Here is a 23620-nt window from a genome sequence, read left to right as displayed (position 1 = left end):
AGTGTGCCACTGGTTGCAAAATATGCTTGTGAACTAACTTAATGCATTTACTTATTCCAGTCCCATAATGTCAAGAAGAAAACTAAATTTAAAAAAAACTGTATTAAAAGGAGAGAGAGAGTTGTTCCATCCTACTACAACCTTTTTTAATTCCTGCCTTCTTGATGTTATATACCAGGGGTCGGCAACCTTTCAGCAGTGGTGTGCCGAGTCTTCGTGTATACACTCTAATTTAAGGCTTTGCATGCCGGTAATACATTTTAATGGTTTTTAGAAGGTCTCTCTCGAAGTCTATAATATATAACCAAACTACTTTTATATGTAAAGTAAACAAGGTTTTCAAAATGTTTCAGAAGCTTTATTTAAAATTAAATTAAAATGCAGATCTTATTAGTTGAGTGTGATTCTTGCCCTTGCTTTTCCTTGCTGAGTTTTCCAATGTCTGGTGACACATATTTGGGTACTTTAAGCTGCACACAGGCTTCTGAGTGATCAGTTGATAACAGGCTGGCAGGAGGTCAGCGGCTGGAGCCCCAGACCTGCAGCTGAGGTGAGTGGAGCTGGCAGCTGGTAGGGCTGAGCAGGGCCGGAAGCCTGAACCCTGTCTGGCAGGGGGCCTGTGCTGGAACTTCAACCGGAAGCAAGGGGAGTGGGGCTGCGGCGGGGACCCCGGCTGGCAAGGGGCCAGCAGCCAGAACCCCAGAATGGCAGCAGGCTGAGCGGGTCAGCCCACCCCCGCTCTGGGGTTTCAGTCACTGGATCCTGCCAGCCGGGGTCTCAGCCCGCTGCCAGCTTTGGGTTCCTTCACCCAGGCCAACAGCGGGCGCTGAGTGGAACCGGTGGTGGGACCCCAGCTGGCAAGGGGCCAGCAGCGGGAACCCCAGAGTGGCGGTGGGCTCAGCCCGCCGTGCATTACATCAAAAATCAGTTCACATGCCACCTTTGGCATGTGTGCCATAGGTTGCCGACCCCTGTTATATACAATGGGTAGAATTACAAATGGAGTGAGCAATGGGTCATCAGTGATTTCTTGACTTGTTTTTTTGGTACGTAGCGTTTGCCATGTGACTTAAACATAACTTTAGAAGCAGAAAAGGAGAACATAGTCCTGTGAAAGGTTCTATAATTGTAAACTTTTAAGTATCATGTGAGGACTCCCTTCTAGCCCCCAGATTTGAAAAACTGTGTGCTAGTGATCCTCTTTAATAAGGAATCCAAAATTAGGGTTGGAGCATCAGACATGATGACGTAGGTCATGAAAAAGCTGTGTAATTCACACTTGAACATACATCTCTGTGAGTAATCCATATGTTTGTTACAGGCTTACAAGAGTGGCTCACTGCAGAATGTGCTAGGGAATAGCATAGATGATGCAGAAGTTTATGATTACGATCTTATTGTTGTTGGTGGTGGCTCTGGCGGACTTGCATGTTCCAAGGTATGCACTCAGGTTTGCACTTGTGTGCTGAATTTTGTCTCTATATCAACTATGCATATAAGATTTCCCCTGAAACTCTCTTGTTCTATGCACCTGTCATTCTAATGCAATATATTCTACATTTCAATGAGTCTTCCCATTCATTTGAGATTTAATGGGCTGAACACTGATGTAACTGTAATGTAAGATGCACTCCTTCATGAGCTCATAGTTCAGAACTTTGGGTCACATTCTTTCCCATAGTATAGTCACTTTTTTTGCATTAGTCTTTCAAATTTGTCGAATTGCTCCTGGACCAGCAAGAGTAAGGAACTTAGGGAAACAGCAGCCTTTGTCTCTGGTAGCTTCAGGGCCGCCCAGAGGGGGGGGCAAGAGGGGCAATTTGCCCCAGGCCCTGAGCCCCACAGGGGCCCCCACCAGAGTTTTTCGGGGCCCCTGGAGCGGGGTCCTTCACTTGCTCCGGGGGGCCCGGAAAACTCTTGCGGGGCCGGGCGCAGGAGCTTCTTCCGCTCCCGGTCTTCGCCAGCGGGGGGTCCTTCCGCTCCGGGGCGGAAGGACCCCCCGCCGCTGAATTACCGCCGAAGCGGGACCCGCCGCCGAAGTTCAGCTCGATCTTCGGCGGTACTTCGGCGGCGGGGGGCCCTTCCCGTTCCGGGACCCGCTGCCGAATTACCGCCGAAGACCGGGCTGCACTTTGGCGGCGGGGGGGGTCCCCACCACGGGTCTTCGGGGCACTTCGGCGGCGGGTCCCAGAACGGAAGCCCCCCCCCCCCCCCCCCCGCTGCCAAAGACCCCGGGCCCCCGGAATCCTCTGGGCGTCCCTGGGTAGCTTGTTCAGAAGGGTTGAAGGTTCAAAATATTGATAACTCTTTTGGCTGGGCAGTGGAGGACAAGGGGATGACAAACATATGCATGATATTCCCTTTAGATAATTACTGTTGATAGTGCAGGCTGTTGTATAGGTTTGCTTCTAGATAGTTCTTCTCCAGGTGTGATACACATCTTCAAAGAGTTGGAAGTGAAAATCAGGCTGCTCTGCTCTTCTGCAGCTTCTGATCAAGTTAGGTGTTGTCATAGATTCTCAGGGTCTGATCTATGCCGTAGCCTGTAACCAGTCTCTTGGAAGTAGCCCTTTAGTGTGCCAGACCCAAAGGATCCACATAGTTCCATGGGGAAAGGCCCACAGCCTCCATGATTCCAAAGCTGGTACCTGTAGGCCCAGTTATCTGTGGCTCCCTGCAGGAAGTCCAGCGAAGCCAGACCCCTATGGGAGACTTGTTCCTACCCCTTCAGAGCATAAAGTATCTGCAAAAAAGTAAGAAACCAATTTTAATAACCTGGAATACAGAATCTAAAAGTCTTTAGCGTGAGAGGCAAGCTTAGGATATGATTCCTGTTGGTGGGAGCGAGGGCTCTGCCAGGTCCTGCTCCCCTGAGCTTATCCTGACCCTCTGTCCCCTTTTGTTCTTAGAGCATGTCTACATGTTCTGCGGTGCAGCTGTGCCGATGCAGCCTCGCTGCTGCAGTGCAGTGAAGACACACTATACTGACAGGAGAGAGCTTTCCCATCGGCATAACACAACCACCTCCACGAAGGCCAGAAACTATGGCTCTCCCACCAACATAGTGTTGTGCATATGAGTGCTTATGTCACTGTCACTTACGTTGCTCAGAGGAGTGGTTTATTCACACCCCAAGCGACACAAATTATGCTGACACAAACTGTAGTGTAGACATACTGTTAGTCTCCAGGTTCCTCCTGTGTCTGTGTATCCTGCTCTGTCAGACATCTGACACCTTCACACTTAATTCTTCAGTTCAGGGCCTTTGCTGTGCTTACCTGCAGAGAGGTGGGGGGTGGGGTGGGAAAATCTCCTTCTCTTGGCTATAGGTTGCTAGGTGTGATTGTCCCAGCCATTGAGGTTTTCACTGTTTCTTCCAGATCCTCCCATTCACATGCGTAGGCTCTATTCAGTTCATTAATCATTCTGGTCTCCTACCAGGCAGCCACATGAGTCTAACACAGAGTCCCTTCCCTTTGCATAGTAGTACAAAGCACAGGGAAACCTGAGGTGTACATGAACATCCTAAAAGTATTACCAAAATTCCCAAACTTAGCACAAGTACTGATGGCATTACTGAGAGAAGGGTAAGTGGTACTGAGACTGTCATCAGAAATGCCTTCCGTCTGACAAGCACATTGGAGGACATGCTTAAATGAACAAGGAAAGCTTTTAGCATCAAAGTAATGGAGAAGTTCAGCAGTTCATATCTGACTTTTTTTTAATACAGGAAGCTGCTGCCTTAGGAAAAAAGGTCATGGTGCTAGACTATGTTGTACCAACACCTTCGGGTACTTCATGGGGTAAGGTTCTTTTTAATGGTCCTAGCCTCAAATCTGTGTGTGTGTATGCATAGATTAAAATGCTGGTGTCAAGCATTGCTTGAATTATTTAGTTTCAAGGTTTTTGCATTCCTATACTATGCTAGTTATATGGACATGAGGCTGGGATTCTCCAGCATAAATGATGGAGGAAATAAACCTCACTCAACCTGCCTGTTCTAGATGGATTTTTTCTACACAGCCTGCATTTCACTATTTACTTCAATTTCTTAACAACTCTTGGATTTCACATTCTCACTAAATTCTTTGCTACATAACCTTCCCTAATTAAATCTTAAACATTTTAATCCCTTATAGGGAAGCTGATGTTTGTAAAGCACATTTTGAACTCCTTAGATGAAAATGTTAGTTTGAATTGGCTTCACACGAGAGAGTGGCTGAATTAGAGACTCATCTTATTATTTTAGCTGAAGTACTTAGCACTGTGATACATTCAGTATTTCATAGGCCCAAAGGTAACACCTACTGCAGAAGTACGGTCCAAACACCTCAGAAATGGATGCTTTTCCTGTGGTCTCAGGAATTATTCACTTTCCCTCAACCTTGCTTTTTGCTGTTTTGACACTTTTGGTCCTGGTTCCTATAGAAGAGATCAATGCTCATCCTTTCCATAAGTAAACTATGTTGTGTAGAGAATCTTTGATCAGATAGCTGGGACAAAACCTGCCAACACAGCCCCTCGTTTTTGTCCTCCAGGAGCGCCAATACTATTACTCAGAAGTGTTATTCTCTTGTTCTGAAGAAAGCACAGTGAATTTTCTTACAATAATTCGTAAGAGGAATGTTTGCCTTCATTTCTTTTTCGAAATTTAGCTCTGTCTCTGACTCCATAGAATAGGCACGGTTAACATTACAGACTGGTCTCTTGCACTTCTTAGGTATCATGAAAGTGTCATTCTGTTCTATCTGACTACAGAATAAGTGGTGGTGAATTAGTCCAAAACTGCTTTATTTATATATAATATATATATGAATTTGTTGGGCCTATGCTTAAAGCTTTACTTATGTAGCTTTCTTGGTATTGGAGTTAAAGTTAAAATGTTAGTGCTTAAGTAAAAATTGTTACTTTGTCCAATTACATACTGCATCGTAAGGTATGTAGCTGTAAAGGAAGTTGTCCATCCATTGCTTGCATATGTACAGAAATTAATATTAATGAATGGCTAGACAGCAGAATACATAATATGTGGACTTCTGCCTTTTAGGACATGCTTTAAGTTAATGTTGGTGGTAACATTAAATAAACTTTCTTTCTTTCCATCACAGGACTCGGTGGCACTTGTGTAAATGTAGGTTGTATTCCTAAGAAACTCATGCATCAAGCTGCGCTTCTGGGACAGGCACTTCAAGATTCAAGGAAATTTGGCTGGGAGTATGATGAGCAAGGTCAATAACACTGAACACTGGTGGGGGAGGATGCAGATCAGAACTTTTGTTTGAGCTTACATAAGAATGCTTTTAGTATAGAAGTGACTAAATAGAATTCAGTTTGCCACTTGTACAACTTTTCCCTCCCTCTCCCCCAAAATCTTTTATGAAGGCACTTAAACCTGTTTGATGCTTCATTCCACCGTAACTTGCATAACCTAGCTTGTTTGGCTACTTGCAGGTGGTTTTATAAACCCAGATAACTTTGCAAGTATTGCTAAATGAGGCAAGCCATTTTTATGTCTGATAGATATGAAGTATCCCTGGAAAAACTTTAATATGAGACTTATTACATGAAATGTGTATTTGTATTGTACTTGGGCTTGCTGATTTAGTGAGGCATTGCTTAACTTGTTGTTTTGCCATTATTTGAGTTATGACAAATTAACAATTATTTACAATTTACTGTAAGCTTCTGTTGATGGTCATGAAGTTAGTGTTTATACTTAAGTTTCTTTTTTAACTGTAAAGCTTCTTGTTTCTCTTTTAGTTAAACACAACTGGGAGACCATGGTAGAAGCAATTCAGAACTACATAGGCTCTTTAAATTGGGGTTACAGGGTGTCCTTGAGAGAGAAGACTGTGACATATGTCAATGCCTATGCAGAATTTATTGAACCACACAAAATAAAGGTACCTGCTGTGTGTTTAGCTTTTTGGCTTATTTTCTCTGACCTGTTAAGAATTACTCACCATATGACCTAAATTGCTCTTTAGTTGAAACCTAGTATGTAAAAGGTTTCAGCTTAATGTGATACTTTACTTATCTCACTTAAAGAATTAAATTTACAGGAATTTACTGATTTAAGTAGACTTGTACTCCAGTAACCACTGTCATAATACTTGCATACTAATACCAGTTATGTAGAAATAATGTGGGGATCCGCAAATAGAGAATCTTGTGTAAGTAAAGAGGTAGAGCTTGAGTGTGTAACAAACTGTGTGACTTGATTCCAAAATTTTAAATGAAAAGCTATGAAACAAAACTATTAAATTGCCTTAATGTTTGTATATAATTGGTGTTAACTTAAATCTGTAGCAATTACGAATCAGAAGTTTACTTTGTCTTACATTCAAAATTCCTGGATAGTGTTGATTCAAGTTCAAACTTATTTTCTACTTGTAACTTGCCTCTTGCCTCATAACATCACTGAAAATTGGATCATAATCTCAATGAGTAACTATAAATAATACTGCATGCTGAGCTAAGAAAGCATTTAAAATTAGTTTGTAAAAGGAGTGTTATTTTTAGAAAAACAAATGATGGCCTACTGATCAAAAGCTTTTTTTTGTTAAAGCATGGAGGAGGATAGGGGAATTCTCTACATAAAGAGCCATATCCAAAACCTTGCTTGTTCCTCAAGTTCAGATCCCAACACTTACATGATGTAATGGAGTTGGAATAGTATTCTGTGTGTTGCCATAGGAATGAAGCCACAAGACAAGTATACACTTAATTTGTACTGCACAGCATGTATTATAGCTGACCATCAGATTGGACCAGGGTTTACCCAGGTAAGGGGTGCAACAGTGAACAAAATGTTATGTCCTGTAGGTTCACTGGGTACAGCTGCCTGATCCTGTTGTAGGTAGTCTGTTTTAGTCCAGCCTATACACTTTAAATCCCAATGGTTACACTGAATGAGGAGTAAAACTACTTGCCTTATTTTTTACCAATGTTATAGAAAAAATTCAGTTTCCAGCAGTTCATTTAATATAAGTTTGGTACTGAGCTGGGCCATCAATACAGGAAAGTAGAGCAGACATGGTTTTTAAGCTGCTATATGCAAGAGGACAAATCTGACATTCCTTCTCCCACAGGTTTGACTCATAGTTTCTCAAACCCCTTTCAAAAAGAGGCATTTTGCAATATGAAGTCCCAGAGACTGACTGCCTTTGAAGTTGAGGGAAACTTAAAATAAACCATCCTTTTTCTTCCCACCTGAGGTATCAGCCTGTCTTAAAGCACTTTTCTAGTCTACTCCTACACAAGCCTCAAAATTACTAATAGAGTGGATAACAATCTTTTGCCGCTAGCATCAACATTGAACTCTTATTTCAAGTTCTTTAAGAAAGTTTCTTTCTCCTTATTAAATAACTAATGTAAAACTTAATTGTAAAATCTAAGTTATTAGCTTAAACTGTCTGAGCCCTGCCCAAGTCAGCTAATCACTGTTGTTCAGTGCAACTAGTGTGGGGAGAAAGTAGTCTAGTGTATTTTCCCCATGTAAACCCATTAACAATGGATGTTACTCTTAAGAAATCCTTTTACTGAACTACATGGTACCTCTACAATAATATAATGGCTTTTCACTTGGATCCATCTGAAATCAAAACTCATTTCTAAATCCTAATGCATTTATCAGCTCCTCAATAAAGTTGAGGAGGTTTTTATTGTTGGCAGTAGGCCTTGTGACACAAGTTATTCCTGGCATTTTTTAATACAATAGTTCTGTAATTGTTTGGTTTTTTTTCCCCCTGTATCTCAGGCAACCAACAGGAAAGGACAGGAAACCTTTCACACAGCACAGACGTTTGTCCTAGCAACAGGGGAAAGGCCCCGATATTTGGGTATCCCTGGAGATAAAGAATACTGCATTACTAGGTGAGATGAGATGTTAGTCTCCGTTAATAAGACTTATTTTCTGTCTACTTTTGCACATGCAAGTTAATACAAAGCTGAATTGTAAAACAGTTAGTGTTTTCTGTGATTCTTTTCAGCGATGACCTCTTCTCCCTGTCTTACTGCCCTGGCAAAACTCTAATTGTGGGCGCCTCCTATGTGGCTCTGGAGTGTGCAGGATTTCTTGCTGGCATTGGTTTGGATGTCACCGTTATGGTGCGCTCCATCCTTCTTCGAGGCTTTGACCAAGAAATGGCAGAGAGAGCAGGTGCCTACATGGAAACTCATGGTGTTAAATTCATCAGGAAATTTGTACCTACTCAGGCAAGTACTTTCACTTGTTTCTCTTCTTTCTTGCTAAATAACCAGCCTGAAAGGAAAGGATTATGCAGAATACAAGTGTCTTGTGATAAAATGTCTTCTAGGAAAAGAGTTCAGCTCTGTAGCAGATTGGCCATACAGAATTTTCAGCTTATCTTGTATGTTAAAAGCATTTTATTGCTGAACATTCCGTGAGGTGTGTGTAATGTTAAGGTAACTTGACTAAGATTATGAATTCTTTCCTGCAGATTGAAAGGTTGGAAGAAGGCATGCCTGGAAGACTAAAAGTGGTAGCACAGTCTACTGAGGGACCAGAAATTGTCGAAGGAGAATATAATACTGTAAGCAATTTTGTACCACAAATATCCCTGTTATCAGGCACTAAATGATGCCCACAAATATATTTGTATCAAAGTACGATGTTGGTTGTTAATGATCATTAAAGCTCTTAAATCATTTATACTATTTGGGAAGAAAGAAAGGGAAGTACAGTAAGAAGTTAAATAATTTTTGGCAACCTGACAGACTTTTCAACGTTCCGTGGAAAAATAAGACTTCAGTATTCTGTCTTGTTGCGACCCTGTCCACAGAATTGCTGAAACTTTAACTGTGCTAGTAGGGGGTTGACTGTTTTTTGTAGATGGTGTCATATGTTATCAATTATGTACTCACTATTATTCTAGTGCCAAAGTAATCTCTCCGCTGCTATCGCCTTTTTAGAACTAATTAGGCTTACTACTGACACCTTCACATTTAAGCAACTTTAGGAAATGTTGCTTCAATTGTTCACTTTCAATTTTTCAATGAAAACGAAGCAACAGAATACTCAGAATAACATTGATAGAAAGGAGTTCTTGATAGCTTTTTTTTGGTTACTTTTTGTAGGTTTTGATAGCTATTGGTCGTGATGCCTGTACCAGAAACATTGGTTTAGATAAGATTGGTGTCAGAATCAATGAAAAGTGAGTATCTATTTTTGTCTGGCATGTTCACTTCAGGACTGGTCTCAGCTTCTTAACCCTACCAGTAACTGTTGATACTGCTTTTTTTTTTTTTTTAAATTCTTGCTTATGATACTTGTCAGTTGAGCATGGAGATTTTCAATATCTTTTGTCCCAAGAAAGGGAGCGTGAGTGTTAGAGTGTGTGTGTGTGTGTGAGAGAGCACCTGCAAAACTGGACTTTGAAGCACATATATTATGAGTTTTAAATGGTAGAACTACAAGCAACTACTTTTTTAGTTCAGTTACTCGGATGTCGTTAGTAATGCTTCTCCTTCACTACCTATGAGTAGGCTTGCGAAACTTGATGATTTTTATAATTTTGCCAGATAATGTGTGTTTGGTTTTTGAGCATTTTTTAATGTTTGAGGTTTTTTGATTTTATGGTGGGTTTTTTTTTTCTTTTTTTCAATTTTCAGCTGTGGGAAATAGGGGGTCAGACTGTGGGGAGTTCATTTAATGACGGAAGTTGAGATTTAAAAAATTTAGACTTAACAGTTTAAAAGATGTCAACATCACATGTTAAAACATACAGAGTAAACATTCATAAATCAGACTAAGTTCTCAGGCAGCTTTTCTTTCTTTGCCTGTCTGTAAACTTTGATCATTGGAAAAAAATATTTCTATTAACATCCTTTTGTGTGTGTACATTTGAATTGCTGTTTACTGACATTTACTGATAAAAATCTTAGCCTGCATATGAGTTATTTAGAAGGAATACCCATTAAACTGAGGCTTTACACTTGCGTTTCTTAGAAAGGGCCCTTACAATGTTAAATGGTTTAATAATCTGCTTGTTTAAGGCTGACTTGTGTTTCATTTTTTCTGATTGAACCTCATTGAGTTCAGTCTTCTGGTTTAACCAGATTAAGCTGGCATTATGAACAAAGTCAACAGTGCCCATTGACTAAATAGCTCTTAATACTTTGCTTTTCATCTGTGCTGATAGATTAGACTTTTGCTTAGGAGGGGGAGATGTATTATTTCAGCAAGCTATATAATATTCAAATAGAAGGACAGATCCTGATTTCTCTCAAATGTCAATGCTGTTCAGATTTACACTTGTGTGCAGAGGTGAAAATCTGGCCCATTAAGTACTGACTGTTTGTTTAGCATTATATGGAAGGGAAAGGCAGTAGTCTGTGACCCAAGGAGTTTACATTCCAACTAGAGAGGGCATAAATACTTTTTTTTTTTTTAAATGAGCAATGCCTGAAAGTATTCTAGTGTCTCTGTGTAGTAGAATAAGTCTCTAACCTTACTTTCTCAATTCAGTTAGAGTACTGATCTACACTATGTGGTGGTTTTGTTTTTTTATTTTCAAAAGGAATGGGAAAATACCTGTAACTGATGAGGAACAAACCAATGTGCCTCATGTCTATGCTATTGGAGATATCTTGGATGGAAAACTTGAACTTACCCCAGTTGCAATTCAGGCAGGCAGACTTCTAGCTCGCAGGCTTTTTGGGGGTAGCTTTATAAAGGTAAGACCATATTCTATGAAAATATGAACTTTAGTTTCTCCATGGTATTTACCTCCAGAGATTAGCAGGTGCTGGCTGAGAGTCTTGGGTCTTGTGCTACTATGACAATGAATGTTTGTAACCAAACAAGATTTGGTGGTGCAGCTTGTTTGGTTTTGTGTGTGGTGGGTTCTTTTGGTTTTTTAGGGAAGTTTTTAGGGAAGATCATATGAACATGTAAATATAAAGAAAACTGAATTCTTTTAATTTTAGTGTGACTATGTCAATGTGCCAACTACAGTGTTTACTCCTTTGGAGTATGGATGTTGTGGATTACCTGAAGAGAGAGCCATTGAAGGATATGGAAAGGAAAACATAGAGGTGAGAAGCTGAAGTCTTCATTTCAAAGCTTCCTGTTTAAATGTGCTATTGTATCTTCTCAAGAGGCTACTGGTCTAAATGAACATTGCAAGTATTGAGGCAATCCCTATTTAAACCCTGTGTAATCTTACAGCATTATTCAAGAAAAGAATCCTGTGGCACTTTATAGACTAACAGACGTTTTGCAGCATGAGCTTTCGTGGGTGAATACCCACTTAATCGGATTCACCCACGAAAGCTCATGCTGCAAAACGTCTGTTAGTCTATAAGGTGCCACAGGATTCTTTGCTGCTTTTACAGATCCAGACTAACACGGCTTCCCCTCTGATACTTAGCATTATTCAAGTATTTTCTCTGATGGCTGATTATTTCCAAAGCTTGTCTCTCACCTACAGAAGTTGGTCCAATTCAAAGATTTTTCTCATACGCCTGGTGTCTCAAAAATCCAGAAGCATTTGCCTTTAGGTATATAGTTCCATGTGGCTCTTGGGGTTCTGGGAAATCCAAATTGGATGAGGGAAGGTAATTTCACTTCACTGGAACAGTGACTGTATTGGTTCTTTGAACCAATGTTGTTCATCCCATTGTGTACCACAATCCTTTTGCATGCTCATTTTAGGCCTGGTCTACACTGTGTGGGGGTCGATGTAAGATACGCACCTTCAGCTACCAGAAGAGCGTAGCTGAAGTTGCTGTATCTTATTTCTACTTACCTCCCATCCTCACGGTGCGGGATCAATGGCCGCGACTCCCCCCGTCGACTCCGATTCCGCCTCTCACCCTGGTGGAGTTCCGGAGTCAACGGGGAGCATGTTCGAGGATCAACACATCTAGACAAAACATGATAAATCGATCCCCGATAGATCGCTATCCGGCAGGTAGTGTGGATGTACCCTAAGGTGATGAGGTCCTGAGACTTCCCCGTTTTCTGTTTTTGTTCTCTCTTATTTGCCCTGTTCCTTTGTGAACTGTTTCACTTCTCCCTGACCAATTCTTGTGCTGCTGGCATGGGCTGACACCTGCTTTAGACTCTGATTTCATCTTCATTCCAATTCCTTATGTCTCCCTCCTATTGCAAATACATTTGTGAAAACTTTGCCAGAAGAATTGTTTTTGTAGACTCAACTCTGCAATTTATGCTTGTAATGCCAAATGTTTCCCTCTGATGTATAGAATCTTAGAACAGGAAGGGACCTCAAGAGGTCTAGTCCAGTCCCCTGCACTCATGGCAGGACTAATTATCTAGACCATCCCTGATAGGTGTTTGTCTAACCCAGGGGTCGGCAACCGGTGGCTCCTGGCTCGCCAGGGTAAGCACCCTGGCGGGCCGGCCCGGTTTGTTTATCTGCCGCGTCGGCAAGTTCGGCCGATCGCGGCTCCCACTGGCCGCGGTTCGCGGTCCCAGGCCAATGCGGGAGGCAGGAAGCCGCGGCCAGAACATCCCTCGGCTCGCGCCGCTTCCTGCCTCCCGCATTGGCCTGGGACCACGAACCGCGGCCAGTGGGAGCCGCGATTGGCCGAACTTGCCGACGCGGCAGATAAACAAACCGGGCCGGCCCGCCAGGGTGCTTACCCTGGCGAGCCGGGAGCCACCGGTTGCCGACCCCTGGTCTAACCTCTTAAAAAATCTCCAATGATAGAGATTCCACTGCCTCCCGAGACAATTTATTCCAGTGCTTAACCACCCTGATAATTGGGAAGTTTTTTTTTCCTAATGTCCAACCTAAACCTCCCTTGCTCCAATTTAAGCCCATTGCTTCTTGTCCTGTCCTCCAGAGGTTGAGACAATTTTTCTTCCTCCTCCTTATAATAACCTTTTACATAATTGAAAACTGTTATGTCCCCTCTCAGTCTTCTTTTCCAGACTAAACAAACCCAATTTTTTCAATCTTCCCTCATAGGTCATGCTTTCTAGACTGTTAATCATTTTTTGTTGATCTTCCCTGGAGACTCTCCAGTTTGTCCACATCCTTCCTGAAATGTGGTACCCAGAACTGGACACACTACTCCAGTTGAGGCCTGAGTAGAGCAGCAGAATTACTTCTCGTGTCTTGCTTACAACACTCCTGCTAATACATCCCAGAATGATTTTTTGCAACACTGTTGACTCATTTAGCTTGTGGTCCACTATTATCCCCCAGGTCCCTTTCTACAGTACTCCTTCCTAGGCAGTCTTTTCTGATTTTGTATGTGTGCAACTGATGTTTCTTCCTAAATGGAGTACTTTGCATTTGTCCTTATGGAATTTCATCCTATTTACCGTTTCTCTAGTTTTGTTCATATCACTTTGAATTTTAATCCTATCCTCCAAAGCACTTGCAACCCCGCCCAGCTTGGTATCATCCACAAACTTTATAAGTAAAAAGAATAGGAGTACTTGTGGAACATGAAACAATGGATGTTACCATACACACTATAAGGAGAGTGATCAATTGCTGGAAATGGGCCATTTTCATTACCACTACAAATAGTTCTTTTTCTCTCTTGCTGATATCATCTCACCTTAACTGATCACTCTCCTTATAGTGTGTATGGTAACATCCATTGTTTCATGGGGGGTGGGTGTGTGTGTATGTATATGTATATGTAATCTTCCTACTGTATTTTCCATTACATGCATCCAATGAAGTGGGCTGTTGCCCACGAAAGCTTATGCTCAAATAAATGTTAGTCTCTAAGGTGCCACAAGTACTCCTGTTCTTTTTGTGGATACCAACTAACACAGCTGCTATTCTGAAACTTTATAACTGTACTGGGTATCTAAAGCACTGATGAAGATATTGAACAGAACCAGACTCAGAACTGATCTCTTCCAGACCCCACTCATTATGCCCTTCCAGCATTACCAAACCACTGATAACTACTCTCTGGTAGCGGTTTTCCAACCAGTTTTGCACCCGCCTTATAGTAGCTCCAAATAGAGGGTATGTGGTTCTCTCTCTTTTCACTAGTTTCTGTTTACAATTCAGCACTAACTTGGAAGTTACTATAACTTTAGTGCCAGCAGCTAAAATACTCTGGATGCTGCATATGCAATTCAAGGTGTGTGTTTATACACATGTACATAGGAAGGGGCCAAGCCCAAGATCTACTTGAAGGCTGTAAGGGCATACATGGCAATAAGACCAGGGAGGGATGGGACCCTCTTTATTCACAGTGATGGGAGTGCCCTCGCAACATACCAGTTTGTTACAGTTTTAAGATTGGGACTGATGAGGTTGTGGCTCCCAGCATATGAATTTGGTTCCCACTCACTCAGGATTTGGGCAGCAACAGCAGAAGCCCAGTTGGGTCTGGGGGCTAGCACAATTCAGGCAATGGTGCTTTGGCATTCTGAAGCATACAAAATATATCTGAGACCCCAGGTAGGGAATCAGTATTAATTTTCCATTGTTTCCACCCCCTTTCCTTTTCTCCCTTCTTCCCCCCCCCTCCCCCCCCCCCCCCAAAAAAAATACAAAGCTATTCAAGATACTTCAGTCCCAGGCAGTCTGTGAAGAGCTACAAAACAATCTCTCAAAACTGGGTGACTGGGAAACAAAATGGCAGATGAAATTCAGTGTTGATAGATGCAAAATAATGTACATTGGAAAACAAAATCCCAACTATACACAGAAAATGATGTGGTCTAAATTAGCTATTACCACTCAGGAAAGAGATCTTGGAATCCTTGTGGATAGTTCTCTGAAAACATCCACTCAGTGTGCAGCGGCAGTCAAAAAAGCTAACAATGTTGGGAATCATTAAGAAAGGGATAGATAATAAAACAGAAAATATCATATTGTCTCTCCTTATAAATCCATTGTACACCCACATTTTGAATACTGCATGTAGATGTGGTTGCCCCATCTCAAAAAAAAAATAATATATATATATATATATAATATAGGAAAAGATTCAGAAAAGGACGACAAATTATTTGGGGTGTGGAACAGCTTCCGTATTAGGAGAGATTAATAAGACTGGGACTCTTCAGCTTGGAAAAGAGACGATTAATGGGACGGGATATGATTGAGGGGATGACTGGTGTGGAGAAAGTAAATAAGGAAGTGCTATTTACTATCTCCTAACACAAGAATTAGGGATCACCAAATGAAATTAAAAGCAAACAAAAGGAAGTATGTATTCACGCAATGCACAGTCAACCTGTGGAACTCCTTGGCCTTCACAACATCCTCCGGCAAAACTATAACAGGGTTCAAAAAAGAACTAGATAAATTCATGGAGGATAGGTCCATGAATGGCTATAAGCCAGGATGGGCAGGGATGGTGTCCCTAGCCTGTTTGCCGGAAGCTGGAAATGAGTGACAGGGAATGAATCACTTGATTACCTGTTCTGTTCATTCCTTCTGGGGCACCTGTCATTGACCACTGTCAGAAGACAGGATACGGGGCCATTGGTCTGACTCAGTATGGCTGTTCTTAAGTAAAATATAGTATTTTAATTGCATATGCAGCAACCAGAGCATCTTAGGCAGCTGGCACCAAACAGAAACTAATGAAGATAAACTTACAAAACACCATAAAGTAAACTTATAACTGTTTTAATACAAATGCTAAACAAAGCATAGCGATGGCCAAGCTTATATTTTATATTGCTCATAACCTATGTTAAGAATATTAAGGTTTCACAGTCAAGTGTTCAAAAGTTAGGAACTGCCAGAATTAGTTACCTGTGCAACTGTAATTCAGATCTTTATCATGCATATGCAGTTTTGAAGTACATGATCATGTACTTCTTCCACACAATTCCAGTCTCCATTTAGTTCATAGTGTGGACATTTATGTGGAGCTGAACAAGGGTTATGTAGTGAAAGGCAAGTCTGTAGGATCCCTATCTCATTGGTGGCAACAGTTGGAACGTGTACCATGAGTGAGATGGGACTGCTGAAAGAAAGGATCATACCACTGATCTCACAGGCACGTTGTGAAAATAAACTCAATGGTGTGAGAAGCAGTCACTGTAGTGACGAGCACTGCAGAAAAACCTATGACGAAACTAAGTCTTCAGAATGAGGTTTGAATAGTGTGTAGTGAATGAGGTGTGGATATACATTGAACAATGAAGATCAATATTACATGGCTGCTCACTTAATGAGCAGTATCCATAAGCACACAGAATAAGTAGGAGTTCTGTAGAAAAATAGTCAAGACTATCATAATGCATATGCATAAGGGTAGTGAATATAAGGATACTCAGACAGCCTTATTCTGTTATTTCCTATACTTTTGAGAGCTTGACTTTGCAACTCTACTGTTCTTGTAAAGTAGTTATTTTGTATAATTTCCTATCCTTTTTAAAATGAGAAACTAAAAAACTGAAATCCCATCATGTGGCACGCAACCCACGTGGTTCAGCAGCAGGGTTGGAACCTATAGACCCCTGCCATTTGAGTTAACTGAGTAACTGATAGCAGTATTAGGTTGTAATCCTCTGTGGACCAGCACTACAGAGAGGTGGGACACTTTGCCAGTGGGTTTCATTATAGAGAAATAATGTGACTCTGGGATATTGGGTTCCATTTGAGACTGTGGAGGGCATTGTGCTCTAGCAGGCAGAGTCTTCTGCCCTGTCCCTTCCAATTTGTTCTAGTCTTCTCTTCCCCACCACTGGCTTCTGCTGTTAGTCTCCTTGCCCAGTAAGTCCTAGTCCTGCTGCTCCAAATTGCCTTGCCCAATTCTCCCACACTCCCTGATCTGTCATTGTGTCTTGCTCCCTTGGAGCCTCTGGTTGCCCACTCAAGTTTTCAGTCTCTACCTCTCCCAGTCCTAGTTTCCCTACACTCCCATTGGTGTCCTGTTCTGCCCATCTTTCCTCCCCAGCTCCCAGACCTTCCCTCCTTGCCCAGCCAGTTAGTCTCTCTGCCTCAGTCCTTCCCTCATAATGTCATAGGTCCAGTATTTGTGCCAGGTGACTCAGACAGAGGGGACTTCCACACAGCCAGGGTGTCAGCCAGAGGGGGAGGTCATTGAGAGCACATAAGAGACAGACTCCCTGCATCCCTGATGCACAGGCCATACTTGCTGTAAAGCATGGGGAACCACTAGTGCTTTCCACCTTTGTTCTCGGAAATGGCTGAACTGGTTTAACTGAAATTATCCCAAAAAATTCAGTCTGAGGCCAACACCCAGCATGGAAAACTCCTGCCCAAATGGTTGGTTATAAGCAACTGAGAAAACAGGATGTTTTGGGAAACGTTGGGCAAACTCAATAGGTAATGCTACCAGCCCTGCATATAAACTCTTTGATTTGGAAGATGGTGAGTGGGTGGAGCAGATCACTAAATCCAGTTAAAAATTGGAGAGTAATGCCATCAAATATTAGAAGTGGGTAGCTAGTAGGTTAGAGGTTTGGCTACAAACTAGGAAGTTTATAAACAGACTAGATTCAATTAAAATATTTTAATTTAGTCTTAACACTACTTCCTCTTGCTCCCTGCAGGTGTATCACACTTTGTTTTGGCCACTTGAATGGACAGTACCCGGCAGAGACAACAATACTTGCTATGCAAAGATAATCTGCAATAAACATGACAATGTATGTAATCTAAATTGGAATTTGTCTCCACTGTGAGCCTATGTTAACCTCAGAAGTACAATTTCTAGGCTACAGACTCAAGAACATATTTAGTGATTGACTTGAGGCCAGAGTCTCAGTTTATGGCCAATTCCAGACACTCGTTCTATTAATGCAGTATCCAAGTACATTTTATTAAAAACTTAAACTTTTTCTTTTGATCCACCAGGTAACATTTGGTTGTGTCTAGCAGATTGAGCAATTGATAGTTGATACCAGATTAATGCCTTATGAAACTTTGTGTGTCGATTTCATAACATTCATTTGCGGGTGGATTGGTATGGTTGTGTTCAGATTTTTCTCTAGAGTGAGTTTGGGGAGGTGGTTGTGCCTTATTTCTGGTACTTCAGAAATTCAGATCTTTCATTGGGTTCCAGTTAAGTGACCTTGTGTTGCATGCCTTTTTCATGGAGTTTAAACTTGCATATTCTTAAGTCTCTAACTTTCTTAAGGAAGTATACCCCTTTCTGTTCAGTTTCTATCTCTTTTTGAGGCTAGAAAACTCTGCGCTGTACATTGTTAATAGGAAAAACAGGATTTTGTTATATGCCCAATATGCTTTTAGCTGCAACAATACTTGGTACCTTCTAATACATAACAGACCCATCCCTGAAGAAGACCTAATTTGAGAAATATAAAATACCCTAGCTGGGAAGATAATTTGGCATAAAAATGATTGGTAGCTGTTTGTAAATACTATATTGTATCTAGCTATATGATTGAGAGGAAGTGAGCTTTTATTCATTTTCTTATCCACTTCCTGGATTTTTCAGTGACAGTCTAGTCTGTTTATAAGACTGATGTATCACTGAGCGTTAGAACTTCACTGTAGAAACTATATAAAAAAGAACACCTGGGGAAGAGGGGGTACTTAGTGTGAATTTCAGACCCCTCTCTTGAACAAGAGAGGCTGAAACACAGCGTAATTGGATGTTTGTGTATAAGTAATACTGTATTGTGAGATATTTAGTATCCTGCCTTAAGTACTGTAGCCAGACTCAGTGTGGAGCTAGCACTGACACTTCAAGGTGAATTTACACACGCACATTCTACTTTGAAAAAGTCCTGTTGCTGAGTCATTTATATTTAATAAAATGTACAAGAGAAATTAATACAAAATTTGTTGCTTAAAGACAACTGCCAATTTCCTCCATTGCCTACAAGTTATTCTTGTCTGCACCCTCACTTGCCACTGCGGCCAGCTGTGACTTCAGAAACCAATTAAGTTGATAAACTCAAACCTACAGTAGCCATATTACTTGTACCAGTAATGAGCGGGGAAGAGAAATAGCCAAAGTTCTCTAAATAGAACTTTTTGCAGGCATCATGAGTAGGTATTTAAATTCTGCCTTCATATAAAGAAACATTGTCGCTATCTGTGAAGTAATACTATTGGAATGTACTGTGTCCCCCTAAAATAAAGAGAGCCAGCTGGCATAGAACTAGGCTTTGTCTACACTGGCAAGTGAAAGACACCACTTTTGTCATTCAGAGGTGTTATGTCCCAAAAGACATAAATTTTGTGGACAAGTGCCAGTGTGACCAACACTAACGCCGCTCATCGAGGGTAGATGTTTTTTGTAGGTGGGAGAGCTCTCCTGCCTACAAATAGCAGCTACACTGTGCTCCTTTTAGCGGTGCAGCTGTAGCAACACAGCCATGGTGCTAAAAGCTGCATAGTGTAGACATAGCCTTAGTATGTTTATTTAATCTTGAGCTGTATTTCTGATTTATGGTGCTTGATGTAATTCTAAAATGCATTCTGTGTATTACTAATGAAATCCTCCTCCTCCTCCTGCAAAAATGTGGTTAATTTGACTGGAAGCGAACTTGAAGCTTTCATTTACTGACTTGACTGATGCTTATAGATGCCTCGGAGCATCTCGGCCTTATGGCTGAGGGGTGAAAACATTATCTAAAGTGGACTCCGTTCATTTCAAGACAAATCTTAAGTGAACTGGAAGTCTCTCTTCAAATGTGAATATGAAACTTTACCAATACAAAACCTATTTCGCTCTGACCTAATTTTTTTTCTTTAAAGAACCGTGTGATAGGATTTCATGTTCTTGGACCCAATGCTGGAGAAATTACCCAAGGTTTTGGTGCAGCAATAAAATGTGGTCTCACGAAAGAATTACTTGATGAAACAATAGGTATACATCCAACATGTGCAGAGGTAAGGGGGAAACATCAACTTTTTCAAACCAAGAGTTAGTTAATATTGAGGGAAGTTACATATGTGCAGGAAGAGAATAGACCCAGGGTGACTTAAATCTAAAATGTCATCACATTAAACATTTTATTTTGTATTTTGATGGAAGTTCATTGTTACTTTGGCTTTTTAATATACAAAATATGACATTTCTTGTAAATAACTTATTATGCAGTCTGCTCCTTGTCTTATCTTATTTCTACGTTTGTATACTATAAGGGGCAACCAACAGCCATTTAGACTACTGCACAAAGCATTAATAAACCCCAAAAGTCATTGTTTTTTGTTTTGTTTTTTTTTTTTTACAGGTGTTCACTACAATGGAAATTACAAAATCTTCTGGAAAAGATATCGCTCAGGCAGGCTGCTGAGGTTAAACCCTGCTGTTTTTATCTGTTTCTTGTCATGTACACTTATCTCTTTGGAAGGCTTAAGAAGTGTGAAATACACTTGAGTAAAATGAGAGCAGCAGTAGCATCAAATCTATTACAACTAGAAACAATGCATTTCTTAAGCTTCCTCAGTAGATAATGTTGGCAATGGAAAGAATACAACAGCAGGGAAAATGCGAACTATAAATCCTGACTTGCTTGGAAGTGGCACGTAAGTGCTTCTTTGAAGTTTTGGCTCAGAACCCCATTCTGAGGTGAGCTATGACTGATGACTTACCTTGCAAACTTAGGAAACCTCTTTATCCAGTCAGAAAACTGAGCTTCCTTCTGAAGGAGCTTTTGAGTTGCATAATTAATTTAAAATTAACTCATTAAGTTCCAGTGTGTGTGTTGTGTGTGTTTGTTTTTTGTTTTGTTTGGTATGAATGTTTTAGACATAAGGATGAATGTGTATAATTGTATTACTCTTGCCAGCAGCTCATTTTACAATTCATGTTGGGTCACCTGTGTTTGCAGTGACTAACATGGATTTTAATGCTGTTCTTGACTTAATTTCAAAAAATGGTCATAAATCAAATACAGATGCTAGGCATTGCAGCTAATGCACTCGCATTTAAGCTCTAAAGACCTGGCCCAAGTATCAAATTGGTTACAGGTGAGAGAATTTTGTGATCTTGTCTGTCTTACTAGTTGCTTTGCCACCATAACTAGTAATATCTTCCTGAGTCACAGGATTTTAATAGTAGGAATCTTTTGGGTCAGAGCTGAAGTACATTGAAAACGCTCCTAAAACTTGTTGATATTTGTCCTTGCAATCCATGAGCCTAATCAGTGCTGACAGTGTCAAGTTTTGTTTCCACATCAATGTGTAAAATACAACATCATGTAAAAGTAATCTAACCTACAGTTCTGGACTATATAATAAAATTGGAGTCTATATTACTGTCTTCTCTCCCCATGTTATCTGTTCCATTAATACATTAGCTAGAGAAATGGCTACACCATTAGGCACTAGAATCCACTTTATGGACTTTAATGAACAACTTACTATTTTAAATTGTATGTTGCAGCAGAGAACAATGACTCATGCTGTCATACCCTGTGCAGTTCCTGTATAGTCAGCAGCTTGAAACTGTTCCCCCTTGTTCTCATGTTATTTTGGGGAAGGTGTCCTTGAATTTGGTGCTTCAGTTTTGTCCAAAGATGTTTTGAAAGACTATTTTGAACACAGTCTTCTATAGTTTTTAACTATTTAGTCTATGGTGTATCATGACATTTAAAATTCAATAAATGAACAATTGCATATAATGTGTCTCATACTTTGATCAAGATGGCATCTGCCCTGGGTAGATGTGCATCTTAAGGCTGGTCTACACTGTGGGCGGGGAAATTGATCTCAGATAAACAACTTCAGCTATGCTATTCATGTAGCTGAAGTCAAAGTATCTTAGTTCGACTTACCTGGCTGTCCTCACGGTGGCAAGTCAACTGCCGTGGCTCCCCCATCAACTCCGCTTACTCCTCCTATTGAGGTAGAGTATGGGCGTCGATTCGGGGATCGGTGAGTAGTAAAGATGTGGCCTTAAACTGACTTAGGAGCCAGTTAACTAGATCTCAACACTTCTGGAAGATTTTTCTCAAGCAGTTACAATCATCATTTATTACTCAGTCTGTGTACATGGAAGGACCACTCTCTGCATACTAAATTTTAGTGGAGAAGAACAGGACATCAATTTTGGTACCAGGAACTATGTGCACTTCAGGAGGAAGAACTAAGTATAACTTTGGCAATTGAAAACTGCAGAAATCTTAGGTATATAAAACATATGCTTAAGGAATTTGACTAGATTGTTAGCATCATTTGTTGCAAAAGGTGCTAGAATACTAACAGTTTTGGTTTTCATATCGCTTGGGATTGACTGTGGGGGTGGGAAGCACACCACAGTGCCCACAAATGCCATAAAGTAGTAGCCATTAATTCAAAAATAGGATAGTCTACTGAATTTGACAGTACCATCTTCCTTCGGAACTCTGGCCTTTTTCATTTCTTCCATATCAATATTGCCCAAGTCCAACCCTGTTTAAGAGTTTAGATCATTACAATCATCACTTCAGCGAAGTATGTACTAGAAACATACTGAGCATGAGTCTTGTCTGGGCAGCCTTACACAGCAGATACCACACGTTCAGGAGTTATCCGTGCTTTGGATCACTCCATTGTAACAACTTAAAAGGAGACTAGTGAAATTATACATTGCTTTGTGTGGACCATGTGCTTGGATGAATTGAGTAGCACTATATACATTTTAATTTACAACTATGCAGAAGATCTAAGAATGGAAGAGCAAGCAGAACAAACACATTCCAGAAGTTACTACTCTTAAATATCATGATTTGATGAGCAATCTGTGCTATGTCATTTACTGCTTATGTCACATGTTACATTATGATTTTATTTATAGTTTATAAAAGGTTAATAAATTATTAATAGATGATGCATTGTCCTGGTGGACTCTAGTCAAAAGCAACTTACTGTTAAGATCTAACAAACAAGCATGCTGTTTATAAACTTACTCATGTCTGTAACATGCTTATATCAATCCACTTAAACAGTTTATAATGGAGCTTTAATAAACTATGGTCAATACTTGTATAGTGTTAGCCTCTACATATTAACTGAAGAGGCTGAAGTGTACAGTAAATAATTTGTACAAAGGGCAATGTTAAAAACGGTATCAGTCTGCTCACAAGGAGCATTCTGCTTGTAGCAATTCATCAGTGGCACTTCTCTGCTTTAAAGATATCAGAATGGCAGCAAGGTTTGTAAGCAGAAGATCGGGTTTGCATCAAATGTGATTATGTAAAAGAATTAGGAGTTGAGAAATAAAAACTTCAGTCATTCTGTTGAGCGTGGCTTGTTGGTCTTCAACCTAATTATCACCAGGATTGGTGTGCAATTCTCTGCAACAGCATTTTCCTCTAACAAGCTTTGCATTTTACTTTCCTGGAGTTTGGATGTTGCATGGCAGCTCCTGCTCCTTACAGGAGAGAAGCTATCAGACCTGCAGCAGCATAATATCCTTAGCAGGCCCTTCTTTCCAGCATAACGATCCTCATAACCAGGATCTCTCAGGCATGCTGTATGTCAGGAAGCATCATGAAAGACATGGCAAATGGGGATTGTGAGTCACTGTGGTATTGTCAAAATACTCTAGTGGCAGGTTTGGGAGCTTCACTTGTGCTCTGCTAGATTTAACTCATTCCTGGTGCAGTTCTGTAAAGGCTTTGATAAAGCCTGACTTCCTCAGGGAATTGAACTGTGTGCCTGCTAAATTCTCCCCTTTTGTTGACATGGCTGTAGCTCTTATTCCTCTCAAGTAC

The 23620-nt window shown here is 40.8% G+C and overlaps 1 protein-coding gene across 1 annotated transcript in view; it reads left to right on the top strand.

Annotated features, from left to right (window-relative positions):
• Positions 1 to 23094, top strand: part of TXNRD3 (thioredoxin reductase 3) — a 36967-nt gene extending 13873 nt beyond the window's left edge. Inside the window, exons 4-16 of the mRNA XM_045024312.1 lie at positions 1322 to 1438; positions 3731 to 3803; positions 5109 to 5228; positions 5761 to 5903; positions 7760 to 7875; positions 7992 to 8217; positions 8463 to 8555; positions 9100 to 9176; positions 10542 to 10698; positions 10951 to 11058; positions 17501 to 17596; positions 19677 to 19811; positions 20156 to 23094. Coding sequence (XP_044880247.1) covers positions 1322 to 1438; positions 3731 to 3803; positions 5109 to 5228; positions 5761 to 5903; positions 7760 to 7875; positions 7992 to 8217; positions 8463 to 8555; positions 9100 to 9176; positions 10542 to 10698; positions 10951 to 11058; positions 17501 to 17596; positions 19677 to 19811; positions 20156 to 20218 — 1524 coding nt within the window. The 3' untranslated portion in view covers positions 20219 to 23094. The remainder of the gene's footprint in view (positions 1 to 1321; positions 1439 to 3730; positions 3804 to 5108; positions 5229 to 5760; positions 5904 to 7759; positions 7876 to 7991; positions 8218 to 8462; positions 8556 to 9099; positions 9177 to 10541; positions 10699 to 10950; positions 11059 to 17500; positions 17597 to 19676; positions 19812 to 20155) is intronic.
• Positions 23095 to 23620: the final 526 nt, after the last annotated feature.

The sequence above is a fragment of the Mauremys mutica genome, chromosome 7 (genome assembly GCF_020497125.1).
Source record: "Mauremys mutica isolate MM-2020 ecotype Southern chromosome 7, ASM2049712v1, whole genome shotgun sequence".
NCBI classification, from domain to species: domain Eukaryota; kingdom Metazoa; phylum Chordata; order Testudines; family Geoemydidae; genus Mauremys; species Mauremys mutica.
This window is presented reverse-complemented; position numbering and strand designations above follow the sequence as displayed.